This window comes from Pongo abelii, chromosome 12 (assembly GCF_028885655.2).
Source record: "Pongo abelii isolate AG06213 chromosome 12, NHGRI_mPonAbe1-v2.0_pri, whole genome shotgun sequence".
NCBI classification, from domain to species: Eukaryota; Metazoa; Chordata; class Mammalia; order Primates; family Hominidae; genus Pongo; species Pongo abelii.
In genome coordinates, this window is record NC_071997.2 from 76,744,106 (window position 1) to 76,767,478 (window position 23,373).

At 40.5% G+C, this 23,373-nt stretch overlaps 1 protein-coding gene across 2 annotated transcripts in view; it reads left to right on the forward strand.

Annotated features, from left to right (window-relative positions):
• Positions 1-7,038, forward strand: part of PNPT1 (polyribonucleotide nucleotidyltransferase 1) — a 58,060-nt gene extending 51,022 nt beyond the window's left edge. The window contains exons 26-28 of one of the 2 annotated variants that reach the window (XM_009237290.4): positions 266-344; positions 3,475-3,522; positions 4,676-7,038. In XM_009237290.4, coding sequence (XP_009235565.2) covers positions 266-344; positions 3,475-3,522; positions 4,676-4,831 — 283 coding nt within the window. In that variant the 3' untranslated portion in view covers positions 4,832-7,038. 2 annotated transcript variants of the gene reach the window in all.
• The last annotated feature ends 16,335 nt before the right edge of the window (positions 7,039-23,373 follow it).

Genomic DNA, 23,373 nt, shown 5'->3' on the forward strand with positions numbered 1-23,373 from the left:
TGTGAGCCACCACACCTGGCTCTAAAAGCTTTTCTATTGCATGTTTTTTCTTTATCTTTTCTTCATTCTTTGATTCACACATATTTATTTATAGGGTATATTTTCAGTTGAAAAGTATACTTTTTATAGTTCTAAAAACGTGCTAGAATGGTTTCTTTTCATTTTTTACTTTTTCCTCATATGAAAACATAATGTTTTATTTGTTAATGGATATACAGATACTTATTATTTTAACCAGGCTTATTATTATTTTTTTTTTTTGTAGAGATACTGGTGTAATGGTAAAATTATATCCAAATATGACTGCGGTACTGCTTCATAACACACAGCTTGATCAACGAAAGGTAAAAAGACGATGTTATTGTTACCATTTTTATAACTGCCTTGAAACACCGTATTGAAATTACCTAGGTTGGTAAGAATTATACACTTTGCCTACTACTAGCCTAAACAGAGAAAACAAGTGGCAGAGATGCTGCTGGCAAAAAGTTTTACATTGTTTAGCATAAAGAAAAATTGGCTGGGCGGAGTGGCTCATGCCTGTAATCCCAGCACTTTGGAAGTCTGAGGCGGGTGGATCACAAGGTCAAGAGAAGGAGACCATCCTGAACAACACGGTGAAACCCAGTGTCTACTAAAAATACAAAAATTAGCTGGGCGTGGTGGCGTGCGCATGTAGTCTCAGCTACTCGGGAGGCTGAAGAAGGAGAATCACTTGAACCCGGGAGGCGAAGGATGCAGTGAGCCGAGATTGTGCCACTGCACTCCAGCCTGGCGACAGAGTGAGACTTTGTCTCAAAAAAAAAAAAAGAGTGTGTGTTTTACCATATATTAAAATATATTATAAAGCCATAGACAATAAAATAGTATATTACCGGCCCAGAAATAGATAATCCATGCAACAAGAAAACAAAAACCAGAAATAATATACATGGGATTATAATATATGCTAGAAGTTGTATTATAGTCAGTGAATAAAGATTATTTAATAAATTATGTTGGTACAGCTGGTTATCTTAAAACAGGATCTCTACTCATTTTTATACCTAAATCCTGTCTGGATCAAAGAGCTAAATGTGCTTTTTAAAAAAGGTGGTAGGAAAAGATAATCTTGTTGGGGCAGGAGGGTTTACTAGAGGAAAATTGGATGTTTTAATAAGATTAGTAGTAGAGAACTCCTCAACATGATATCAAAGCCAAAAAAGTAAATAAACTTATAAAATTTGACCCCATAATTTTTTAATTATATGGCAAAAATTTCAATAAGGTTAAGAGAGAATCAGCAACCTAAAGGAAAAATGCTTTAACATATGACAGAAGCTTAATTTACAAAGGGTTTTTGTAAATCAGTAAGAATGATGAATATCAATAGAAAAATAAGTAAAGAACATGAACAAATTATTTTTATAAAAAGTCAACCAAGATATTTAATATCAGCAGCAATTTTTGAAATGCAAATGAAATTAAGATATCAGTTTTAACTTTCAGATAGTTTAAAATTCTCAGTGTGTATAAGAGAAAAGATGGACATTTTCATACACTGTTGATGGGGGTGTGAATTGGCACAAACTTTTTAGAGGGTGTTTGGTAAATGTCTATGGACCTAGACATTGTAGGATTTTATTTGGAGAGGATATTTAGAGTAGATGAATTCATGACCTGTGCTACATTTCAACTTATTTTTTTTTCACCTTATTATTTTGAAAAGTTTTTAATGTACAAAGAATTTGAAAGAATAATACACTAAACCCTCATATATCTTTCTCCTGTATTCATCAATCATTAACATTTGGAACACTGGAATTTAAAACAAATTATTGTCTTTAGGTGATTGTTTAAATAAACTATATAGTTTGAAACTTAATGGTAATTCTTAATTTTTTGATATGAAAAGATGTCCTTGGGCCAGGTGCAGTGGCTCATGCCTGTAAGCCCAGCACTTTGGGAGGCCAAGGTGGACGGATTACTTTAGGTCAGGAGTTTGAGACCAGCGTGGCCAACATGGCAAACCCCCGTGTCTACTAAACATACAAAAAATTAGCTGGGCATGATGGCGTGCACCTGTAATCCCAGCTACTCGAGAGGCTGAGGCAGGAGAATCTCTTGAACCTGGGAGGAGGAGGTTGCAGTGAGCGGAGATCATGCTACTGTACTCCAGCCTGGATGACAGAGCGAGACTCCATCTCAAAAAAAAAAAAAAAAAAAAAAGATGTCCTTAAGATATACAGTAAGCACAGAGGGTCCATTTTTATAAATATAGTACACATACACTAAATAGACATCTGAAGGGATACTCATTGGAATGTTAGCAGTAGTTATCTACAACTTGAGAGGGTTTTGAGACAGGGTCTTGCTCTGTCACCCAGGCTGGAGTATAGTGGCATGATCACAGCTCACTGCAGCCTCAGCCTCCCAGGCTCAAGTGATTCTCCCACCTTAGCCTCTGGAGAAGCTGGGACTCCAGCCACAAACCGCTACACCCGGCTAATTTTTTGGATTTTTTTGTAGAAATGGGGTATCTTCACGTTCCCCAGTCTGGTTTAAGCAGTCCTTCCACCTCGGCCTCCCAAAGTTCTGGGACTACAGGTGTGAGCCACTGTACCCAGCCTGTTTTGGATAATTTTTATGTTCTTAATATTTTAAGAACATATGTTCTTAAAATTTGTTCTAAATATTTTAAATATGTTCTAAATATTTTAAATCTTTATAATTAACTGATTTTTTTTTTTTTTTTTTTTGGAGACAGAGTCTCACTCTGTCACCCAGGCTGGAATGCAGTGGCACAATCTCAGCTCACTGCAACCTCTGCCGCCCAGATTCAGGCAATTCTCCTGCCTCAGCCTCCCGAGTAGCTGGGACTACAGGCATGTGCCACGACACCCAGCTAGTTTTTGTATTTTTAGTAGAGATAGGGTTTCACCATGTTGGTCAGACTGGTTTCGAACTCCTGAGCTCAAGTGATCTGCCTGCCCCGGCCTCCCAAAGTGCTGGGATTACAGCCTCGAGCCACCATGCCCGGCTAACTGATTTTTTTTTTTTTTTTTTTTTTTTTTTTTTTTTTTGAGACGGATTCTCGCTCTGTCGCCCAGGCTGGAGTGCAATGGCGCGGTCTCGGCTCACTGCAAGCTCCGCCTCCCGGGTTCACGCCATTCTCCTGCCTCAGCCTCCTGAGTAGCTGGGACTACAGGCGCTCGCCACCATGCCCGGCTAATTTTTTGCATTTTTAGCAGAGACGGGGTTTCACCGTGTTAGCCAGCATGGTCTCAATCTCCTGACCTCCTGATCCGCCCGCTTCGGCCTCCCAAAGTGCTAGAATTACAGGCTTGAGCCACCGTGCCCGGCCGCTAACTGATTTTTTTAATCAGCAAAACGAATAAAGCTTGAGGAAAAAATGTGTACTTCCATGGACACTACATAATTATGCACAACAACTAATAGATTAACATGGTTGGTTTTTTGTTTTTTTTTTTTCAGATTAGACATCCTACTGCCCTAGGATTAGAAGTTGGCCAAGAAATTCAGGTACTTGTATTCCACCTTTTAGCCTTGAAGTTGTAAATTGTTCTTGAAGCTTCCATTTTTTTCAAAAAGTTGAAAGAAGAGTCACCATCTATGATGTTTTTTATTTGTATGCAGTACTTCATTTTTAATCTTAGAATTGCTTGAACAGACTCATTAAGGATTTAAGACACAATTCTTTCCCTCAAGGAGCTTGCAGCTTGGCCAAAATGGTGGTCACCGTTAGTTCATTTAAAAAATACATGAGCATGTTAGTGTTAGCTATGCAGACTCCATGATTTGGAGACTGACATAAGAACTCTGATAAGGTAACTTGTTGAAGTCTTTGAATGTCATCTTTGAGGAGGTGAGACTTTGTTTCTCCACTACTTAAAGTTTTTGAGCTTGGTAAGAGCCATGTTATTCAGGCCTAGAATGCGTATAACAAAATTGGCCCTTTCTTTGTAGTCCTTTATGAGTGGATGAAAGAAGTCATTGCCAGTCAGTTTTTTCGGGCTCCACCACATTCTCTTTCACTTACGCTAATACCCATGACCTGAGTAACTAAGGTTTCTGGTTTATTCCCAATCTGTAGTCTTACTGTCCAAGTAGCCTCCAGGGGAAGATAAGTGCTAAGATACAGTATCTCTGTATAAGATTGAATTTTTGGTTTATTTGTTGTTGTTCTTGTTGTTGTTTCCACATCAGAAGGAACTTTAAACCTTCGCATTTGTCCCTGACTTTCATTTTCCAAGGTGAAGCCAAATAAACACTAATGTGATGGTCCTTTGAGCAGTAGTGAAAATCCAAGTGACCTAAGCATAATCCTGTATAGTATATAACACAATTAGGCTCACAAAGCACTTGTCTAGAATCATTCACTATGCCTGTGACTGTTCCCCCAGTATAAGGACTTGGCCTGGTGAGAATAAAAAGGCACAGATGAGTTCAGCGGCAGATTATAGTTGAACAACTAATTGCCCTGTCTCTTTTCTTTTTTATAATGACTATTTATATATATTAAGTGTATACCTCCACTTAGCACTGAACTATGCTTTCAGTGAACAAGTAAAAACAATCATTGCCTTATTTGGACCATGTAAATTTAAATGTCTATTAGTTTAGATGTCACTCAATATGCTGTAACTTTAAAGGAAGATCTGTTTCTTTAACACAGGTGAAATACTTTGGACGTGACCCAGCCGATGGAAGAATGAGGCTTTCTCGTAAAGTGCTTCAGTCACCAGCTACAACTGTGGTCAGAACTTTGAATGACAGAAGTAGTATTGTAATGGGAGAACCTATTTCACAGTCATCATCTAATTCTCAGTGATTTTTTTTTTTTAAAGAGAATTCTAGAATTCTATTTTGTCCAGGGTGATGTGCTGTAGAGCAACATTTTAGTAGTATCTTCCATTGTGTAGATTTATATATAATATAAATACATTTTAATTATTTGTACTAAAATGCTCATTTACACATGCCATTTTTTTAATTCGAGTAACCCATCTTCGTTTAATTTTATTTACATTATAAATCAAGAAATATTTATTATTAAGTCATTTATACATCTTAGAAAAAATTACATACTTTTGTTTTTACAATTCTGAAATATATGAAAAGCTTAGATAGAATATGTCATATGTTATTATAACGGATCTCTTCCTACATCTTATTTTTCTTCTTTGTATACAGTAGTGACAGTTTACCTTCAATCATCCTACAGGTCACCTCTTTGCCCAACAACTTTACTTGCCTACAATGGTTCACAAACTGGAACAGGCCATATTCAAAGCCAGTGCCTATTTCTTCAGAAATGTTAATAGATATAGTGAGTTGAGGGAGCTAATCTGATACACTTTTGATAATATAATGCCTTTCAAATTAGTTACCAAATCATAAACATAGTGGAATAAATATAAATGAGATTCTAACTAGGATGAATGTGGTAGTAATGATGTATATTTTTCAAATTTACCTAAACAGAAAAATTATTGGCTGGGCATGGTGGCTCATGCCTGTAATCCCAGCACTTTGGGAGGCTGAGGCAGGCGGATCATGAGATCAGGAGATCGAGACCATCCTGGCTAACACGGTGAAACCCCGTCTCTACTAAAAATGCAAAAATTAGCCGGGCGTGGTGGCACATGCCTGTAATCCTAGCTACTCAGGAGGCTGAGGCAGAAGAATCACTTGAACCCATGAGGTGGAGGTTGCAGTGAGCCGAGATCGCGCCATTGCACTCCAGCTCAGGCAACAAGAGCAAAACTCTGTCTCAAAAAAAAAAAAAAAAAAAAATTTACTTGTCAAATTGAACTAGGTCACTTTGAATATGTATATTGCGCTAATGTATGGAAGTTCTTAGTGTAAGAGCTGAAGGATCATGACTTTCGGTTAATCAATGTTTGAAATAGATGTTTAGAGGTTACTGATACACATGTCAAGTTGTTCATTCCCATCATTTAAAATATCACCTTATAATTCCACACATAAGTAAATGGTATGTGTACATCATAATTTAGAATGTGTAATCCTTTTTAAAATCTTACAAAAATACACTGGACTCAGTGGTACGTGCCTGTAGTCCCAACTACTTGGAAGGCTGAGGTGGGAAGATCACTAGAGCCCAGAAGTTTGACACTGTAGTGTGCAACAATCATACCTGTGAATAGCTGCTGTACTCCAGCCTGGGCAACATAGCAGGACTCTTATCTCTAAAAAAAATTTTAAATCTTATAAAAATGTGGGTAAATCTGGCCAGGCATGGTGGCTCACACCTGTAATCCCAACACTTTGGGAGGTCAAGGCGGGTAGATCACCTGAGGTCAGGAGTTCGAGACCAGCCTGGCCAACATGGTGAAACCCCGTCTCTACTAAAAATACAAAAATTAGCCGGACGTGGTGGCAGGCGCCTGTAATCCCAGCTACTTAGGAGGCTGAGGCAGGAGAATCTCTTGAACCTGGGAGGCAGAGGTGGCAGTGAGCTGAGATCGCACCACTGCACTCCAGCCTGGGCAAAAAGAGCAAAACTCCATCTCAAAAAAAAAAAAAACGTTGGGCACAGAAGCTCTTGCCTGTAATTCCAGCACTTTGGGAGGCCGAGGCGGGTGGATTACCTGAGGTCAGGAATTCAAGACCAGCCTAGTCAACACGGTAAAACCCCATCTCTACTAAAAATACAAAAATTAGCCGGGCATGGTGGCAGGCACCTGTAATCCTAGCTACTCCGGAGGCTGAGGCAGGAGAATCACTTGAGCCTGGGAAATGGGGGTTGCAGTGAGCCGAGATTGCGCCATTGCCCTCCAGCCTGGGCGACAGAGCAAGACTCCGTCTCCAGAAAAAAAAAAAATAGGTAAATTCATGACTCAGGGTTAACTAGTTCATAAAATATTACAAATTTATCTGGCTAAACCAAAGATTTTTAAGTCAATAAACATTGATTATATATTGTGTGTAAAATAGCATGTTAGGCAATGTTGATATACTTCTGAAATATTAAAGATTAATTGAAAATGAAAGATTAAATTTATTTGCTTTCTACACTTGATAGACTATTATTTAATAACAGTAACAAAAGTTTTTATTCTCACTTCTGCTTTCTGTTTAAGACATAATTCTTACTTTAAGATATCGTCCTTAATGGTAGAATTTCAAAATTGCAATTTGTGTTTTTCTTAAATTTTCTCTTTTCTTTTTCAAAGGAACTCCCAACTCCTAATAATATGGAAAATGAAGCCAGTTCTTAAACAAACTCCAGAAACCTGAACTGACATAAAGTACAAATATAGCTTACTAACTGCAAACCACCAAAAGAACACCATTTCTGCTTAAACCAAGAGCCTACACTTTATGTCTGGACTTTTCTTATTTTTGTCTTCATTTAAATGTTGGTAGTTTTCCCTACTCTCCAATGAAGTTTTTCTTTTTCTTTCCTTCTTTCTTTCTTTTCTTTTTTTTTTTTTTCTTTTTGAGACAGAATCTCACTCTGTTGCCAGGCTGGAGTGCAGTGGCGTGATATTGGCTCACTGCAACCTCCACTTCCTGGGTTCAAGTGATTCTCCCTCCTCAGCCTCCCTAGTAGCTGGGATTACAGGCACCCTACGCCTGGCTAATTTTTGTATTTTTATTATTTTTTTTATTTTCTTATTTTTTTGAGATGGCGTCTTGCTCTGTCGCCCAGGCTGGGGTGCGGTGGCGCATTCTCAGCTCACTGCAAGCTCCGCCTCCCGGGTTCACTCCATTCTCCTGACTCAGCCTCCCGAGTAGCTGGGACTACAGGCACCTGCCAATATGCCCGGCTAATTTTTTTTTTTTTTTTTTTTAGTAGAGACAGGGATTCACCATGTGAGCCAGGATGGTCTCATCTCCTGACCTTGTGATCTGCCCACCTCGGCCTCCCAAAGTGCTGAGATTACAGGCATGAGCCGCTGCGCCTGGCCCCAATGAAGTTTTTCTATGACGGCTATATTATTTGGTGGAAACTCTAATTTGTAATGAGTCGGATCAAATTGAATGCCATGTTTGGTGGTTAGCTCAATTCAAGTACTTATAAGACTTTTTTTCCCATGACTTTTGTTTTGATACACAAACACACATACTGCATAAGTTACTGTTCTATCACAGTACAGTTTTTATATAATCATTTTTTCTTCTCTTACAGAATATCTCACATTCTTGGATCTAAAATGAAAGCATGAATGTCTTTCTTAGTTCAGTTCAGCCAAGCATAGCATTCTTTTATTCATCATTTAACATGTGCCAGGCATTATAAGGTATGCAGGGGATGTGTCAGTAAATAAAAGACCTAAGTTAGGCCAGGCACAGTGGCTCACACTTGTAATCCCAGCACTTTGGGAGGCTGAGGTGGGTGGATCACCTGAGGTCGGGAGTTTGAGAACAGCCTGGCCAACATGGAGAAACCCCGTCTCTACTAAAAAAAAAAATACAAAAATTAGCCAGGCGTGGTGGCACATTCCTGTAGTTCTAGCTACTCGGGAGGCTGAGGCAGGAGAATCACTTGAACCCGGAGGCAGAGGTTACAGTGAGCCGAGATTGTGCCACTGTACTCCAGCCCGGGCAACAGAGCAAGACTCCATCTCAAAAAAGAAAGAGGAAATACCTGAGACTGGATAATTTATTTTATTTTGTTTGTTTGTTTATTTTGAGGCAGAGTTTTGCTCTTGTTGCCCAGTCTGAGTGAGTGTGGATGTGTGTGTGAGTGCACCCTGCAATAGGATGGCTGTCCTGTCTAGTATCACTTCCCACCTGGCACCCTGAACTGCCAGGATGGGCTCCAACCACCCAAAACCCTGAACTGTTGTAATTTGATAAATCATCTTGTTTTTATTCATCTTTCTTAAATGTTGTCTAGCTCACATTTACTTCAGTGTTTTACATTAGAAATGTTTTGGTCTTTATTTGCAAGCTTGGTTTTTTTTTTTTTTTTTTTTTACCAGAAATGTGCCATAGGATCTTAACTCTTGTTTATATCAATTAGCCTGTGGTAAATTTGGTTTCATTTTATGTAGTTTATCTTAGAGTTACAGTTTGCAAGAACCTATCGAAGACATTAAGTTAGGACTTAACTGTACAACATGTCAGGTACTGGTAGGTACCTTAAAGAAAAAAAACTAGATAAAGGGATACAGTGAGAAAAGTTACTATTTAATATGAAATGATCCAGAGTGTCTTCTCTGAGTAGATAACATTTCAGCACAGACTTAAATGAAGAAGAGGAAAAAGATGTGCAGCTATTTGGGAAAGAAGTCTAGATAGAGGGACTAACAACTTCATTTTCACTTGGCATTGCGTTGAATTGTTTACAAGATACAACAGCCTTTCAATTTATAACCCAGTTTCACATAGTCTTACTCCTTAATCTTGTGCTTGTTCTTCACCGAAATTAGAAAGCAAAGTAGTGAAGTTTATTAACAATTATGAAACGAGGGGTGGCCAGTACAATATGATATTTTCTTTTTTTTTTTTTTTTTTTTTTTTGAGACGGAGTCTCACTGTGTCGCCCAGGCTGTAGCACAGTGGCGTGATCTCAGCTCACTGCAACCTCCACCTCCCTGCAAGCTCTGCCTCCCGGGTTCAAGCTATTCTCCTGCCTCAGCCTCCCGAGTAGCTGGGACTACAGGCGCCCGCCACCACACCCAGCTAATTTTTGTATTTTTAGTAGAGTCGGGGTTCCACCATATTGGCCAGGCTGGTCTCGAACTCATGACATCAAGTGATCCGCCCACCTCGGCCTCCCAAAGTGTTGGGCTTACAGGTGTGAGCCACTGCGCCCGGCCTAAGATGATATTTTCAAAGCATTTAATCAGGCAAGAATATTTTGGTTACTTACAAGGAATGGGTAGACACTGGAATCATGTGACAAGTTTATCAGGCTTTTGCAAAATTCCAGACTCATGAGAGTTGAGACTAGAGTGGTAGACAGTGGAAATGAAAAGAGAGCTGTGTTAGTTAAAGATTCTTGCTAAAGCAAAGAGGGAAAATGATCATGGGACCATGAGTTTATTTTATGGAAGCCAAGTCACACCCTGTGGAAGACTGGAATGAGGACTAACAAGCCATTAAGAACTAGAGCAGTTCATCTCTGCTTAATTATGGAGTCTCATGGCCTCTTTTGTGCTTCTTTCCACAGAACTGCTTTTTTAAATGTTTATTTATTTGTTTGTTTTTATTCTCTGCAAACCTGTTTTCTCAGCATAGGGCAAAGGATGGCTGTCCCACAGGACGTTACCTGTCCTTAATAGGGTTGTGTTCTTTTGGAGGAAATGACAAGCTCAGCTTGGGAAAAGTGTTAAACCTGATTGAGATTGCCAGATAAAATAATGTTGCCAAATTAAATTGGAATTACAGATAAACAGATGTTCAGTGTAGGTCCCATGTAACACTAAAAGATTATTCCTTGTTTATCTGAAGTTCAAATAATTTAACTGAATGTCCTATATTTTTATTTGCTAAGTCTGGTAACCATAAGCCAGATATAAGCAACTGGTCAGACAATTGTCTATATATTTATTTGCTAAATCTGGTAACCCTAAACCTGGTATAAGCAACTAGTCAGAAAATTACCAAGAGCTCACTTCTTAGAAGAGAGTGTATTCAGAAAAAGTGGGCTGGGCACATACCAAGATGTTGCAGAGCAAATATAAGGGATAATGGATGGACTTAACCCAGATAAAACAGGGAGTGAGTGGAAAGTGGAAGGAAGAGAGAAGCAGTTATGACTAAGGATTTCAGGCTGAGGATTGTGAGGACAATAGGATCTGTTACATAAATAGAAACTAAAAGGGACAAAATAGGGTTGTTTTTGTTTTTGAGATGGAGTCTTGCTCTGTTGCCAGGCTGGAGTGCAGTGGTGTGATTTCGGCTCACTGCAACCTCTGCCTCCCAGGTTCAAGCAATTCTCCTGCCTCAGCCTCCTGAGTAACTGGGATTACAGCTGCACGCCACCATGCCCAGCTAATTTTTGTATTTTTAGTAGAGATGGGGTTTCACCATGTTGGCCAGGATGGTCTCAATCTGTTGACCTCGTGATCTGCCCACCTCAGCCTCCCAAAGTGCTGGGATTACAGGCATTAGCCACCGCACCTGGCCAATGGATAAAATAGTTTTAAAGAGTTTAAATAGTTTTAAATAGTTTAAAGATGGCCTGGGTGTGGTGGCTTGTAATCCCAGCACTTTGAGAGGCCAAGGTGGGTGGATCACATGAGCCCAGGAGTTCAGTACCAGCTTGGGCCAAATGGTCACACCTTGTTCCACAGAAAATAAAAAAATTAGTCTGGCGTGGTGGTGCGCACCTGTAATCTCAGCTACTTGGGAGGCTGAGGGCTGAGGTGGGAGAATTACTTGGGCCCGGTAATTCAAGGCTGCAGTGAGCTATGATTGTCCCACTGCACTCCAGCCTGGGCAACAGAGCCAGACCGTGTCTCAAAAAAGAGAGAGAGATGTCTGACTCATTAAATATGAGTATGAAGTCATCAACCAACAGATAGGTAAAATGGTCTAAAAGACAATTTGGTAATAAGTGACTTTTGTACAGGTAATATTTAAAGCAATCTCAGTTTTGCCATCTCAAGCATATCTCAGATCATTGCAAGAGGCTTCAATTTAACTGAAATTTACAAAATTAATTTTAATGTAATAAAAACTTTAAAACTACCTATTAGGAGCACAGTACTCTGCTGTGGAATAGTTTGTTTCCTTCAGGGACTTAAATATAGTCTAAAACAGAGTTACTAATTAATGAAAGGCAGGTTGGTGAGCACTCTAATGAAGGTTTTTAAAAAGTCATGCTATAAAAAGAAGAGGTAAACTAGAAGGAAAAATGAAGGTTTCTAAGAAATGGAATTTGAATTGGATTTCAATATAAAGAGTTAGTATTTGAGCTGGGCTTTAAAGGACGATTATAAAGGGAAAGGCAGTTTGTGGAGTAGGGACAGTTTTATTAATGGATGAAGAAGCCAGTAAATAAAGGTCAGGTTGTGTGGGAGTTTACAATATGAGATTTAGTACTCTGAGTTTATCCTGCATGGGATGGGAAGCATTGAAAAATACCCAGTGTTTCATGAAAACCAAAATTGAGTTGTTGACTATAAATAGTTTTTTTAATACTGTGGTTATAAAATTTAATGCAATTGCCTAGGACTCATAACCTAGAAGAGATTATTAAAAAAAGAAAGCAAACGTAAAAATTTATAGATCATTATCATTTATGAGAACAGTTATAAATTGTCATAATATTAAGAGAAAACCATATGGTCACCAGATGCAAAAAATGGTCCTGTTTTTCTTTTTTTTTTTTTAGAGACAGGGTCTTGCTCTGTTGCCCAGGCTGGAGTGCAGTGGCAGGATCATAGTTCACTGTAGCCTCAAACTCCTGGGCTGAAGCGATCCTCCTGCCTCAGCCACCTGAGGTGCTGGGACTGCAAGCATGCACCAGCATGCCAGCAAATTTTTGTTGTTGTTGTTGTTGTTTTAGAGACAGGGTCTCACTATGTTGCCCAGGCTAAAAAGAGACTTTTTTTTTTAATAATTCAATATCCATTTCCTAGAGAGTTTAGAATATCAGGAAATGTCCTTAGCGTCACCAGTGGTATGTATCAAAAATTAGGAACATGTATACAACACTGGAAACATGGCCATTAAAGTCAGGAACAAAACAAGAATCACCAGTGTTCTGGATGTCCTAATCAATGTGATGAGATTAAAAAGGGATACAGGGAAAGAACAAAAATATTTGCAGATGATCATCTAAAAACCACTATTTATTTTTTAGACAGGGTCTTACTGTCACTCAGGCTGGAGTGCAGTAATATAATCATAGCTTACCACAACCTTGAACTCCTAGGCTCAAGGGATCCTCCTGCCTCAGCCTCCCAAGTAGCTGGTACTGCAGGCATGCACTACCATGCCTGGTTAATTTTTTTTTTTTTTTTTAATTTTTAGTAGAGGTGAGGTCTCACTCTGTTGCCCAGGTGCTGATCTCAAACTCCTGGGCTCAAGCAATCCTCCCACCTTGGCCTTCCAGAGTGCTGGGATTACAGGCGTGAACCACCATGTGAAGCCTAAAAAAAACACTTTTTAAATTGGTATAAAACAGGCCAGGTGGCCGGGCATGGTGGCTCACACCTGTAATCCCAGCACTTTGGGAGGCCGAGGTGGGCGGATCACAAAGTCAGGAATTTGAGACCAGCCTGGCCAACATGGCGAAAACCCATCTTTGCTAAAAATACAAAAATTAGCCAAGTAGAGTGGCAGGCGCCTGTAATCCCAGCTACTCAGGAGGCTGAGCAGGAGAATCGCTTAAACCCGGGTGGTGGAGGTTGGAGTAAGCTGAGATCATGCTATTGTACTCCAGCCTCGGCAACAAGAGCAAGACTCCATCTCAAAAAACAAAAAAACAGTCCCGATGTGGTGGCTCACGCCTGTAATCCCAGCACTTTGGGAGGCCAAAATGGGCAGATCACTTGAGTCCAGGAGTTCAAGACCAGCCTGGGTGACATGCGGAAACCCCATCTCTACAAAAAATGCAAAACTTAGGAGGCTGAGGTGGGAGGATGGCTTAAGCCCGAGAGATAGAAGTTGCAATGAGCCAAGATTGCACCACTGCACTCCAGTCTAGACAACAGAATGAGACTATCTCAAAAAATAAATAAAAAGTGGTTACAAAACAATTGGGACTAGTAAGTGAGCAGTAACCACATAAGTATGCCAAAATAAATAGCTATCTTCTCCTCAAGTTAAAAGCTGCCATGGTGTGAATTCATTTCCACTTTTTCAAAGCCATCACCTTTTCCAGGCTTTGAAAAGCTAACCTCGGGACTACTTGCTGAGGTTAAATCTGTCCCAAAAAAGTACCCCCCACCCAAGTCCATGAAGTCTTGCTTATCTCGTCTTAAATTCCAGCCCCCTTAATTGAACACCCTTAAAATCCAATCCTAAGTGTACTTCTCTGGCTCCTGATAGTCATGCTAACTTAATTTCAATTCCTTCCGTGTGTAATCTTGCCTTTCTTATCAGGGCCCAACAGTTCCTAGGCAGATGATGCTGAGATGTTAAATTAACTCCAATTACCATGGCTTGGCAGCCAGGAGAAAAACTGAGAACAATTATGGAAGAGGTCTTTCTGTAATGAGGGAAGTGCTTGCTCTTACTAGGAAGTATGAGCCAGTTCTGTAAGCTCTTGAGTGTCCAGAGGTATCTACAGAGCCAAAATCCTCAGGGGCACCCATCCCATGTTTCAAAGCTTCAGGCTGGTTTCCCCAATCAGGGCCCTGACTACATACTGGATCTCCCTAGGCTGAGCATTCAAATATCTTTAGAGCTCTGTGACCATCCAATCCCATTTCTGCTCTTCCACTGCAGGAAATAAAAGCTTCTTTGTTAAGCTCCAGAGAAGCCCCCTGGCTCCCACACTTAGCCTTTAACTGTTTAAGTGCCCTCAGTTTCTCATTATCCATCTGCAAGGCATTACTTGTCTTAGTAACAGTTGGCCAGCTCTGCTGTCTTTGTAGGCATCGTATTCCCCCTTTTAAATGCCTGAATTGCACGAGCAAGAGGATTTCCCTTCTCTGGGATGTTTTCCTAGGTCACTGCTGGCTAAATCAGGACTAAAATGGCTGCTTTGTGCCAGGGACCAAGTAAGCCATTGCCCAAAACCCATCTACTATCTGTTTTCTTGCACCACTTGGTAAACCACCTGTCTGTTCTGGTCCTCAGAGAAGCAGATGCCAAGAAGGGATTAGACATGTAAGATATTTATTGGGGGACATGTTTGTGAAGGATAAAGTGGGAAGGCTCAGGAATTGGCAGAGAGCCTTCAGACTGTGGTGCAGGTCTGACTTCTGTAAAAGGAAGAAGAGAAGGAAATATTGGGTAGAAAGAGCCTCGACTACACTGTAGTTCTAAGATAGTCTCATCCAGGCTGATGAGAAGTTCCCCAAGCCAAAGTTGCCCATTAGAGGAGTTCTGCACTGGACAAGAAAGAAAAAGTTTAGTACTCCTGCTGTGCTCAGCCACTATCTGGGGGCGACTCCAGAGATATGTGGCATTGACATGAATGCATGGTAGTTCCAAAGGGGTGGCAGCTGGATGTCAATCACCTGTAGTCCCCAGAATAGGTTCTCTTGAAGATCTGAGTGGAAACTTATATGGCCACAGTCAAAACGCAATCAAGGGCCAGGTGCAGTGGTTCATACCTATAATCCCAACACTTTAGGAGGCCGATATGGGAGGACTGATTGAGCCCATAAGTTTGAGACCAGTCTGGGCAAGATAGACCCTGTCTCAAAAATAACCCCATAATCATTCCGAAACTGTAGCAATTAAAACTCTGTCATACTAGAGGGGAGGAGCCAAGATGGCCGAATAGGAACAGCTCCGGTCTACAGCTCCCAGCGTGAGCGACGCAGAAGACGGGTGATTTCTGCATTTCCATCTGAGGTACCGTGTTCATCTCACTAGGGAGTGCCAGACAGTGGGCGCAGGTCAGTGGGTGAGCGCACCGTGCGCGAGCCGAAGAAGGGCGAGGCATTGCCTCACTCAGGAAGCGCAAGGGGTCAGGGAGTTCCCTTTCCAGGGGTGACAGATGGCACCTGGAAAATCGGGCCACTCTCACCCGAATACTGTGCTTTTCCAACAGGCTTAGGAAATGGTGCACCAGGAGATTATAGCCCGCACCTGGCTCAGACGGGCCTACACCCACGGAGTCTGGCTGATTGCTAGCACAGCAGTCTGAGATCAAACAGCAAGGTGGCAGCGAGGCTGAGGGAGGGACGCCCGCCATTGCCCAGGCTCGCTTAGGTAAACAAAGCAGCCAGGAAGCTCGAACTGGGTGGAGCCCACCACAGCTCAAGGAGGCCTGCCTGCCTCTGTAGGCTCCACCTCTGGGGGCAGGGCACAGACAAAAAGACAGCAGTAACCTCTGCAGACTTAAATGTCCCTGTCTGACAGCTTTGAGGAGAGCAGTATTTCTCCCAGCACACAGCTGGAGATCTGAGAACGGGCAGACTGCCTCCTCAAGTGGGTCCCTGACCCCTGACCCCCCGAGCAGCCTAACTGGGAGGCACCCCCCAGCAGGGGCAGACTGACACCTCACACGGCCGGCCAGGTACTCCAACAGACCTGCAGCTGAGGGTCCTGTCTGTTAGAAGGAAAACTAACAAACAGAAAGGACATCCACACCAAAAACCCATCTGTACATCACCATCATCAAAGACCAAAAGTAGATAAAACCACAAAGATGGGGAAAAAACAGAGCAGAAAAACTGGAAACTCTAAAAAGCAGAGCGCCTCTCCTCCTCCAAAGGAACGCAGTTCCTCACCAGCAACGGAACAAAGCTGGACGGAGAATGACTTTGACGAGCTGAGAGAAGAAGGCTTCAGACGATCAAATTACTCCGAGCTACGGGAGGATATTCAAACCAAAGGCAAAGAAGTTGAAAACTTTGAAAAAAATTTAGAAGAATGTATAACTAGAATAACCAGTACAGAGAAGTGCTTAAAGGAGCTGATGGAGCTGAAAACCAAGGCTCAACAACTACATGAAGAATGCAGAAGCCTCAGGAGCTGATGCGATCAAATGGAAGAAAGGGTATCAGCAATGGAAGATGAAATGAATGAAATGAAGCGAGAAGGGAAGTTTAGAGAAAAAAGAATAAAAAGAAACGAGCAAAGCCTCCAAGAAATGTGGGACTATGTGAAAAGACCAAATCTACGTCTGATTGGTGTACCCAAAAGTGACAGGGAGAATGGAACCAAGTTGGAAAACACTCTGCAGGATATTATCCAGGAGAACTTCCCCAATCTAGCAAGGCAGGCCAACATTCAGATTCATGAAATACAGAGAACGCCACAAAGATACTCCTCGAGAAGAGCAACTCCAAGACACATAATTGTCAGATTCACCAAAGTTGAAATGAAGGAAAAAATGTTAAGGGCAGCCAGAGAGAAAGGTCGGGTTACCCACAAAGGGAAGCCCATCAGACTAACAGCAGATCTCTCGGCAGAAACCCTACAAGCCAGAAGAGAGTAGGGACCAATATTCAACATTCTTAAAGAAAAGAATTTTCAACCCAGAATTTCATATTCAGCCAAACTAAGCTTCATAAGTGAAGGAGAAATAAAATACTTTACAGACAAGCAAATGCTGAGAGATTTTGTCACCACCAGGCCTGCCCTAAAAGAGCTCCTGAAGGAAGCACTAAACATGGAAAGGCACAACCGGTACCAGCCGCTGCAAAATCATGCCAAAATGTAAAGACCATCGAGACTAGGAAGAGACTGCATCAACTAACGAGCAAAATAACCAGCTATAACATCATAATGACAGGATCAAATTCACACATAACAATATTAACTTTAAATGTAAATGGACTAAATGCTCCAATTAAAAGACACAGACTGGCAAATTGGATAAAGACTCAAGACCCATCAGTGTGCTGTATTCAGGAAACCCATCTCATGTGCAGAGACACACATAGGCTCAAAATAAAAGGATGGAGGAAGATCTACCAAGCAAATGGAAAACAAAAAAAGGCAGGGGTTGCAATCCTAGTCTCTGATAAAACAGACGTTAAACCAACAAAGATCAAAAGAGACAAAGAAGGCCATTACATAATGGTAAAGGGATCAATTCAATAAGAAGAGCTAACTGTCCTAAATATATATGCACCCAATACAGGAGCACCCAGATTCATAAAGCAAGTCCTGAGTGACCTACAAAGAGACTTAGACTCCCACACATTAATAATGGGAGACTTTAACACCCCACTGTCAACATTAGACAGATCAACGAGACATAAAGTCAACAAGGATACCCAGGGATTGAACTCAGCTCTGCACCAAGCAGACCTAATAGACATCTACAGAACTCTCCACCCCAAATCAACAGAATATACATTTTTTTCAGCACCACACCACACCTATTCCAAAATTGACCACATACTTGGAAGTAAAGCTCTCCTCAGTAAATGTAAAAGAACAGAAATTATAACAAACTATCTCTCAGATCACAGTGCAATCAAGCTAGAACTCAGGATTAAGAATCTCACTCAAAACAGCTCAACTACATGGAAACTGAACAACCTGCTCCTGAATGACTACTGGGTACATAACGAAATGAAGGCAGAAATAAAGATGTTCTTTGAAACCAACGAGAACCAAGACACGACATACCAGAATCTCTGGGATGCATTCAAAGCAGTGTGTAGGGGGAAATTTATAGCACTAAACGCCCACAAGAGAAAGCAGGAAAGATCCAAAATTGACACCCTAACATCACGATTAAAAGAACTAGAAAAGCAAGAGCAAACACATTCAAAAGCTAGCAGAAGGCAAGAAATAACAAAATCAGAGCAGAACTGAAGGAAATAGAGACAAAAAAAAACCCTTCAAAAAATTAATGAATCCAGGAGCTGGTTTTTTGAAAGGATCAACAAAATTGATAGATCGCTAGCAAGATCAATAAAGAAAAAAGAGAGAAGAATCAAATAGACACAATAAAAAATGATAAAGGGAATATCACCACTGATCCCACAGAAATACAAACTACCATCAGAGAATACTACAAACACCTCTACACAAATAAACTAGAAAATCTGGAAGAAATGGATAAATTCCTCAACACATACACCCTCCCAAGACTAAACCAGGAAGAAGTTGAATCTCTGAATAGACCAATAACAGGAGCTGAAATTGTGGCAATAATCAATAGCTTACCAACCAAAAAAAGTCCAGGACCAGATGGATTCACAGCCGAATTCTACCAGAGGTACAAGGAGGAACTGGTACCATTCCTTCTAAAACTATTCCAATCAATAGAAAAAGAGGGAATCCTCCCTAACTCATTTTATGAGGCCAGCATCATCCTGATATCAAAGCCGGGCAGAGACACAACCAAAAAAGAGAGTTTTAGACCAATATCTTTGATGAACATTGATGCAAAAATCCTCAATAAAATACTGGCAAACTGAATCCAGCAGCACATCAAAAAGCTTATCCACCATGATCAAGTGGGCTTCATCCCTGGGATGCAAGGCTGGTTCAATATACGCAAATCAATAAATGTAATCCAGCATATAAACAGAACCAAAGACAAAAACCACATGATTATCTCAATAGATGCAGAAAAGGCCTTTGACAAAATTCAACAACCCTTCATGCTAAAAACTCTCAAGAAATTAGGTATTCATGGGACATATCTCAAAATAATAAGAGCTATCTATGACAAACCCACAGCCAATATCATACTGAATGGGCAAAAACTGGAAGCATTCCCTTTGAAAACTGGCACAAGACAGGGATGCCCTCTCTCACCACTCCTATTCAACATAGTGTTGGAAGTTCTGGCCAGGGCAATTAGGCAGGAAAAGGAAATAAAGGGTATTCAATTAGGAAAAGAGGAAGTCAAATTGTCCCTGTTTGCAGACGACATGATTGTATATCTAGAAAACCCCACTGTCTCAGCCCAAAATCTCCTTAAGCTGATAAGCAACTTCAGCAAAGTCTCAGGATACAAAATCAATGTACAAAAATCACAAGCATTCTTATACACCAATAACAGACAGAGAGCCAAATCATGAGTGAACTCCCATTCACAATTCCTTCAAAGAGAATAAAATACCTAGGAATCCAACTTACAAGGGATGTGAAGGACCTCTTCAAGGAGAACTACAAACCACTGCTCAAGGAAATAAAAGAGGATACAAACAAATGGAAGAACATTCCATGCTCATGGGTAGGAAGAATCAATATCATGAAAATGGCCATACTGCCCAAGGTAATTTACAGATTCAATGCCATCCCCATCAAGCTACCAATGACTTTCTTCACAGAATTGGAAAAAACTACTTTAAAGTTCATATGGAACGAAAAAAGAGCCCGCCTCGCCAAGTCAATCCTAAGCCAAAAGAACAAAGCTGAAGGCATCACGCTACCTGACTTCAAACTATGCTACAAGGCTACAGTAACCAAAACAGCATGGTACTGGTACCAAAACAGAGATATAGATCAATGGAACAGAACAGAGCCCTCAGAAATAATGCCGCATATCTACAACTATCTGATCTTTGACAAACCTGAGAAAAACAAGCAATGGGGAAAGGATTCCCTATTTAATAAATGGTGCTGGGAAAACTGGCTAGCCATATGTAGAAAGCTGAAACTGCATCCCTTCCTTACACCTTATACAAAAATCAATTCAAGATGGATTAAAGACTTAAACGTTAGACCTAAAACCATAAAAACCCTAGAAGAAAACCTAGGCATTACCATTCAGGACATAGGCATGGGCAAGGACTTCATGTCTAAAACACCAAAAGCAATGGCAACAAAAGCCAAAATTGACAAATGGGATCTAATTAAACTAAAGAGCTTCTGCACAGCAAAAGAAACTACCATCAGAGTGAACAGGCAACCTACAAAATGGGAGAAAATTTTCACAACCTACTCATCTGACAAAGGGCTAATATCCAGAATCTACAATGAACTCCAACAAATTTACAAGAAAAAACAAACAACCACATCAAAAAGTAGGCAAAGGACATGAACAGACACTTCTCAAAAGAAGACATTTATGCAGCCAAAAAACACATGAAAAAATGCTCACCATCACTGGCCATCAGAGAAATGCAAATCAAAACCACAATGAGATACCATCTCACAGCAGTTAGAATGGCAATCATTAAAAAGTCAGGAAACAACAGGTGCTGGAGAGGATATGGAGAAATAGGAACACTTTTACACTGTTGGTGGGACTGTAAACTAGTTCAACCATTGTGGAAGTCAGTGTGGCGATTCTTCAGGGATCTAGAACTAGAAATTCCATTTGACCCAGCCATCCCATTACTGGGTGTATACCCAAAGGACTATAAATCATGCTGCTATAAAGACACATGCACACGTATGTTTATTGCGGCATTATTCACAATAGCAAAGACTTGGAACCAACCCAAATGTCCAACAATGATAGACTGGATTAAGAAAATGTGGCATATATACACTATGGAATACTATGCAGCCATAAAAAATGATGAGTTCATGTCCTTTGTAGGGACATGGATGAAGCTGGAAACCATCATTCTCAGTAAACTATCGCAAGAACAAAAAACCAAACACCGCATATTCTCACTCATAGGTGGGAATTGCACAATGAGAACACATGGACACAGGAAGGGAAACATCACACTTTGGGGACAATTGTGGGGTGGGGGGAGGGGGGAGGGATAGCATTAGGAGAGATACCTAATGCTAGATGAGAAGTTGGTGGGTGCTGCGCACCAGCATGGCACATGTATACATATGTAACTAACCTGCACATTGTGCACATGTACCATAAAACCTAAAGTATAATAATAATAAATAAATAAATAAATAACTCTGTCATACTAGAACTGACCAACTACAGCAATTGAAACAGTAGTGAATTCAGACTCAAACTCAGATATATGTATGTATGTATATGTGTATGCATGTAAATTTAGTAAATAATATGATAAGATAGCATTTTCAATTTGTTTTTTCTATACATGATGTTGAGACAACTGGATATCCATTTGGAGGAAAAATTTTAAATTAGCATCCTACTTCATATATATTTTTAAAATTCCAACTGGATTAAAGAACTAAACATTTAAAAACCATGAAAATATATTAGAACACCAGAATACATGGAAAATTAACCATACACAGTGTGTCATCTCTTTGACAGCTAAATAAATTTTTAAAAAGTGTAGAGCCCAAAAGGCAAACAAAATACAAAAGAAATTTCAACAAATGGTTGTATGACAAGCCGATGGAAGAGTAGTAGTAGACTTCACAGCAAAAGGCACAATCTAAAAGCCTCCACAGGTGATTAAAGAAAAAAAGAGAGCTAAGGCCGGGTGCAGTGGCTCACGTCTGTAATCCCAGCACTTTGGCAAAGAATATAAACAGTTCACAGAAAAGGACATACATGTGGCCTTTTAAAAGTATAAAAAGATGCCGGGTGCAGTGGCTCACGTCTATAATCCCAGCACTTTGGGAGGCCAAGGCAGGCAGATCACGAGGTCAGGAGATCGAGACCATCCTGGCTAACACCGTGAAACCCCGTCTTTACTAAAAATACAAAAAATTAACCTGGCGTGATGGCACACGCCTGTAGTCCCAGCTAGTTGGTAGGCTGAGGCAGGAGAATCGCTTGAACCTGGGAGGCAGAGGTTGCAGTGAGCCAAGATCACACCACTGCACTCCAGCCTGGGCAACAGAGCAAGATTCCATCTCAAAATAAAATGAAATAAAATAAAATAAAATAAATTAAATTAAAAGAGCTAATTCTTTCCACAAAAAAATTAGAAAGGATCAGGGCAGAAAATTTTAGGGAAGGGTGAAAGCCTACATAAAGAACACCTACATCCCTGGGTCTATTCCCCAATCCCATATAACCAAAGGACTGCCACCCCACACACACACACTCATACCCACACGTGCCCCTATAACCCCACCACCACATCCCAGGAGCCTGATTTATTTTCTAGAATGGGAGAGACTCTTGACTTGAGAATATTAGTCACAGTAGATAGTAGGGGATTGTGAAGCAGAGCTAAAGTGAGCATTAAGTGAAAGCCTGAATGCCAAACAGTGGGACCCCTAGCCTCCTTCCTCTGCCTCCTTCTAGAATATCTTTACCCAGGAAAGATATGGGGGAATCCCTGAATAAACTATTACTGCCCCCTCTCTACTCCCTGCAAGAGAAAAGACTTCTAAAAACTGATATTTGATGAGTGGTTGGGGAGGGACTGTGATTGAAAGAGAAAGATCACCCTGAAGAAGGCCAGAAGTCTATAGTTTTGCTCTTGAGAATAGAAAGCCAGATGGGGGCCAAACCATGAAGAGCTTTGAGTGGCATCATAAAGAACTTTATCCTAAAAGAAATCAGGAACTTGAAAGATATCAAGGGAATATAATATGGTCAGATTTATTCCTTGAATCTTACTCAGTGGTGTGTCAAGAACTGACTGCCTGGAGATAGAAATTAGAGATCTCAGTCTGGGACTTTCAAATATGTAATATAAGTCTGATATGGTAGCTATTAAATTGCCTGCTAAAGGTAATGTCAAATTGAGTAGTAAACTTCTAAGGGAAGTTTCATTCTTTCAATAGTTATTGAGAACCTGCTATGTTTGACACCCTGTGCTAGACTAGATATACAATGGTGAGAAAAAATGCAGTTCCCTGGACTAATAGAGGTTTTTCATCTAGATGAGAAGACAGTTATTAATCAGAAATCATACAAATAAATATAAAGCTACAAGTATGACAGGTGCTACAATGGAGGGGTGCATGGTGCTATGAGCATGTAATAGGATATAATGGATTCTCTGATTG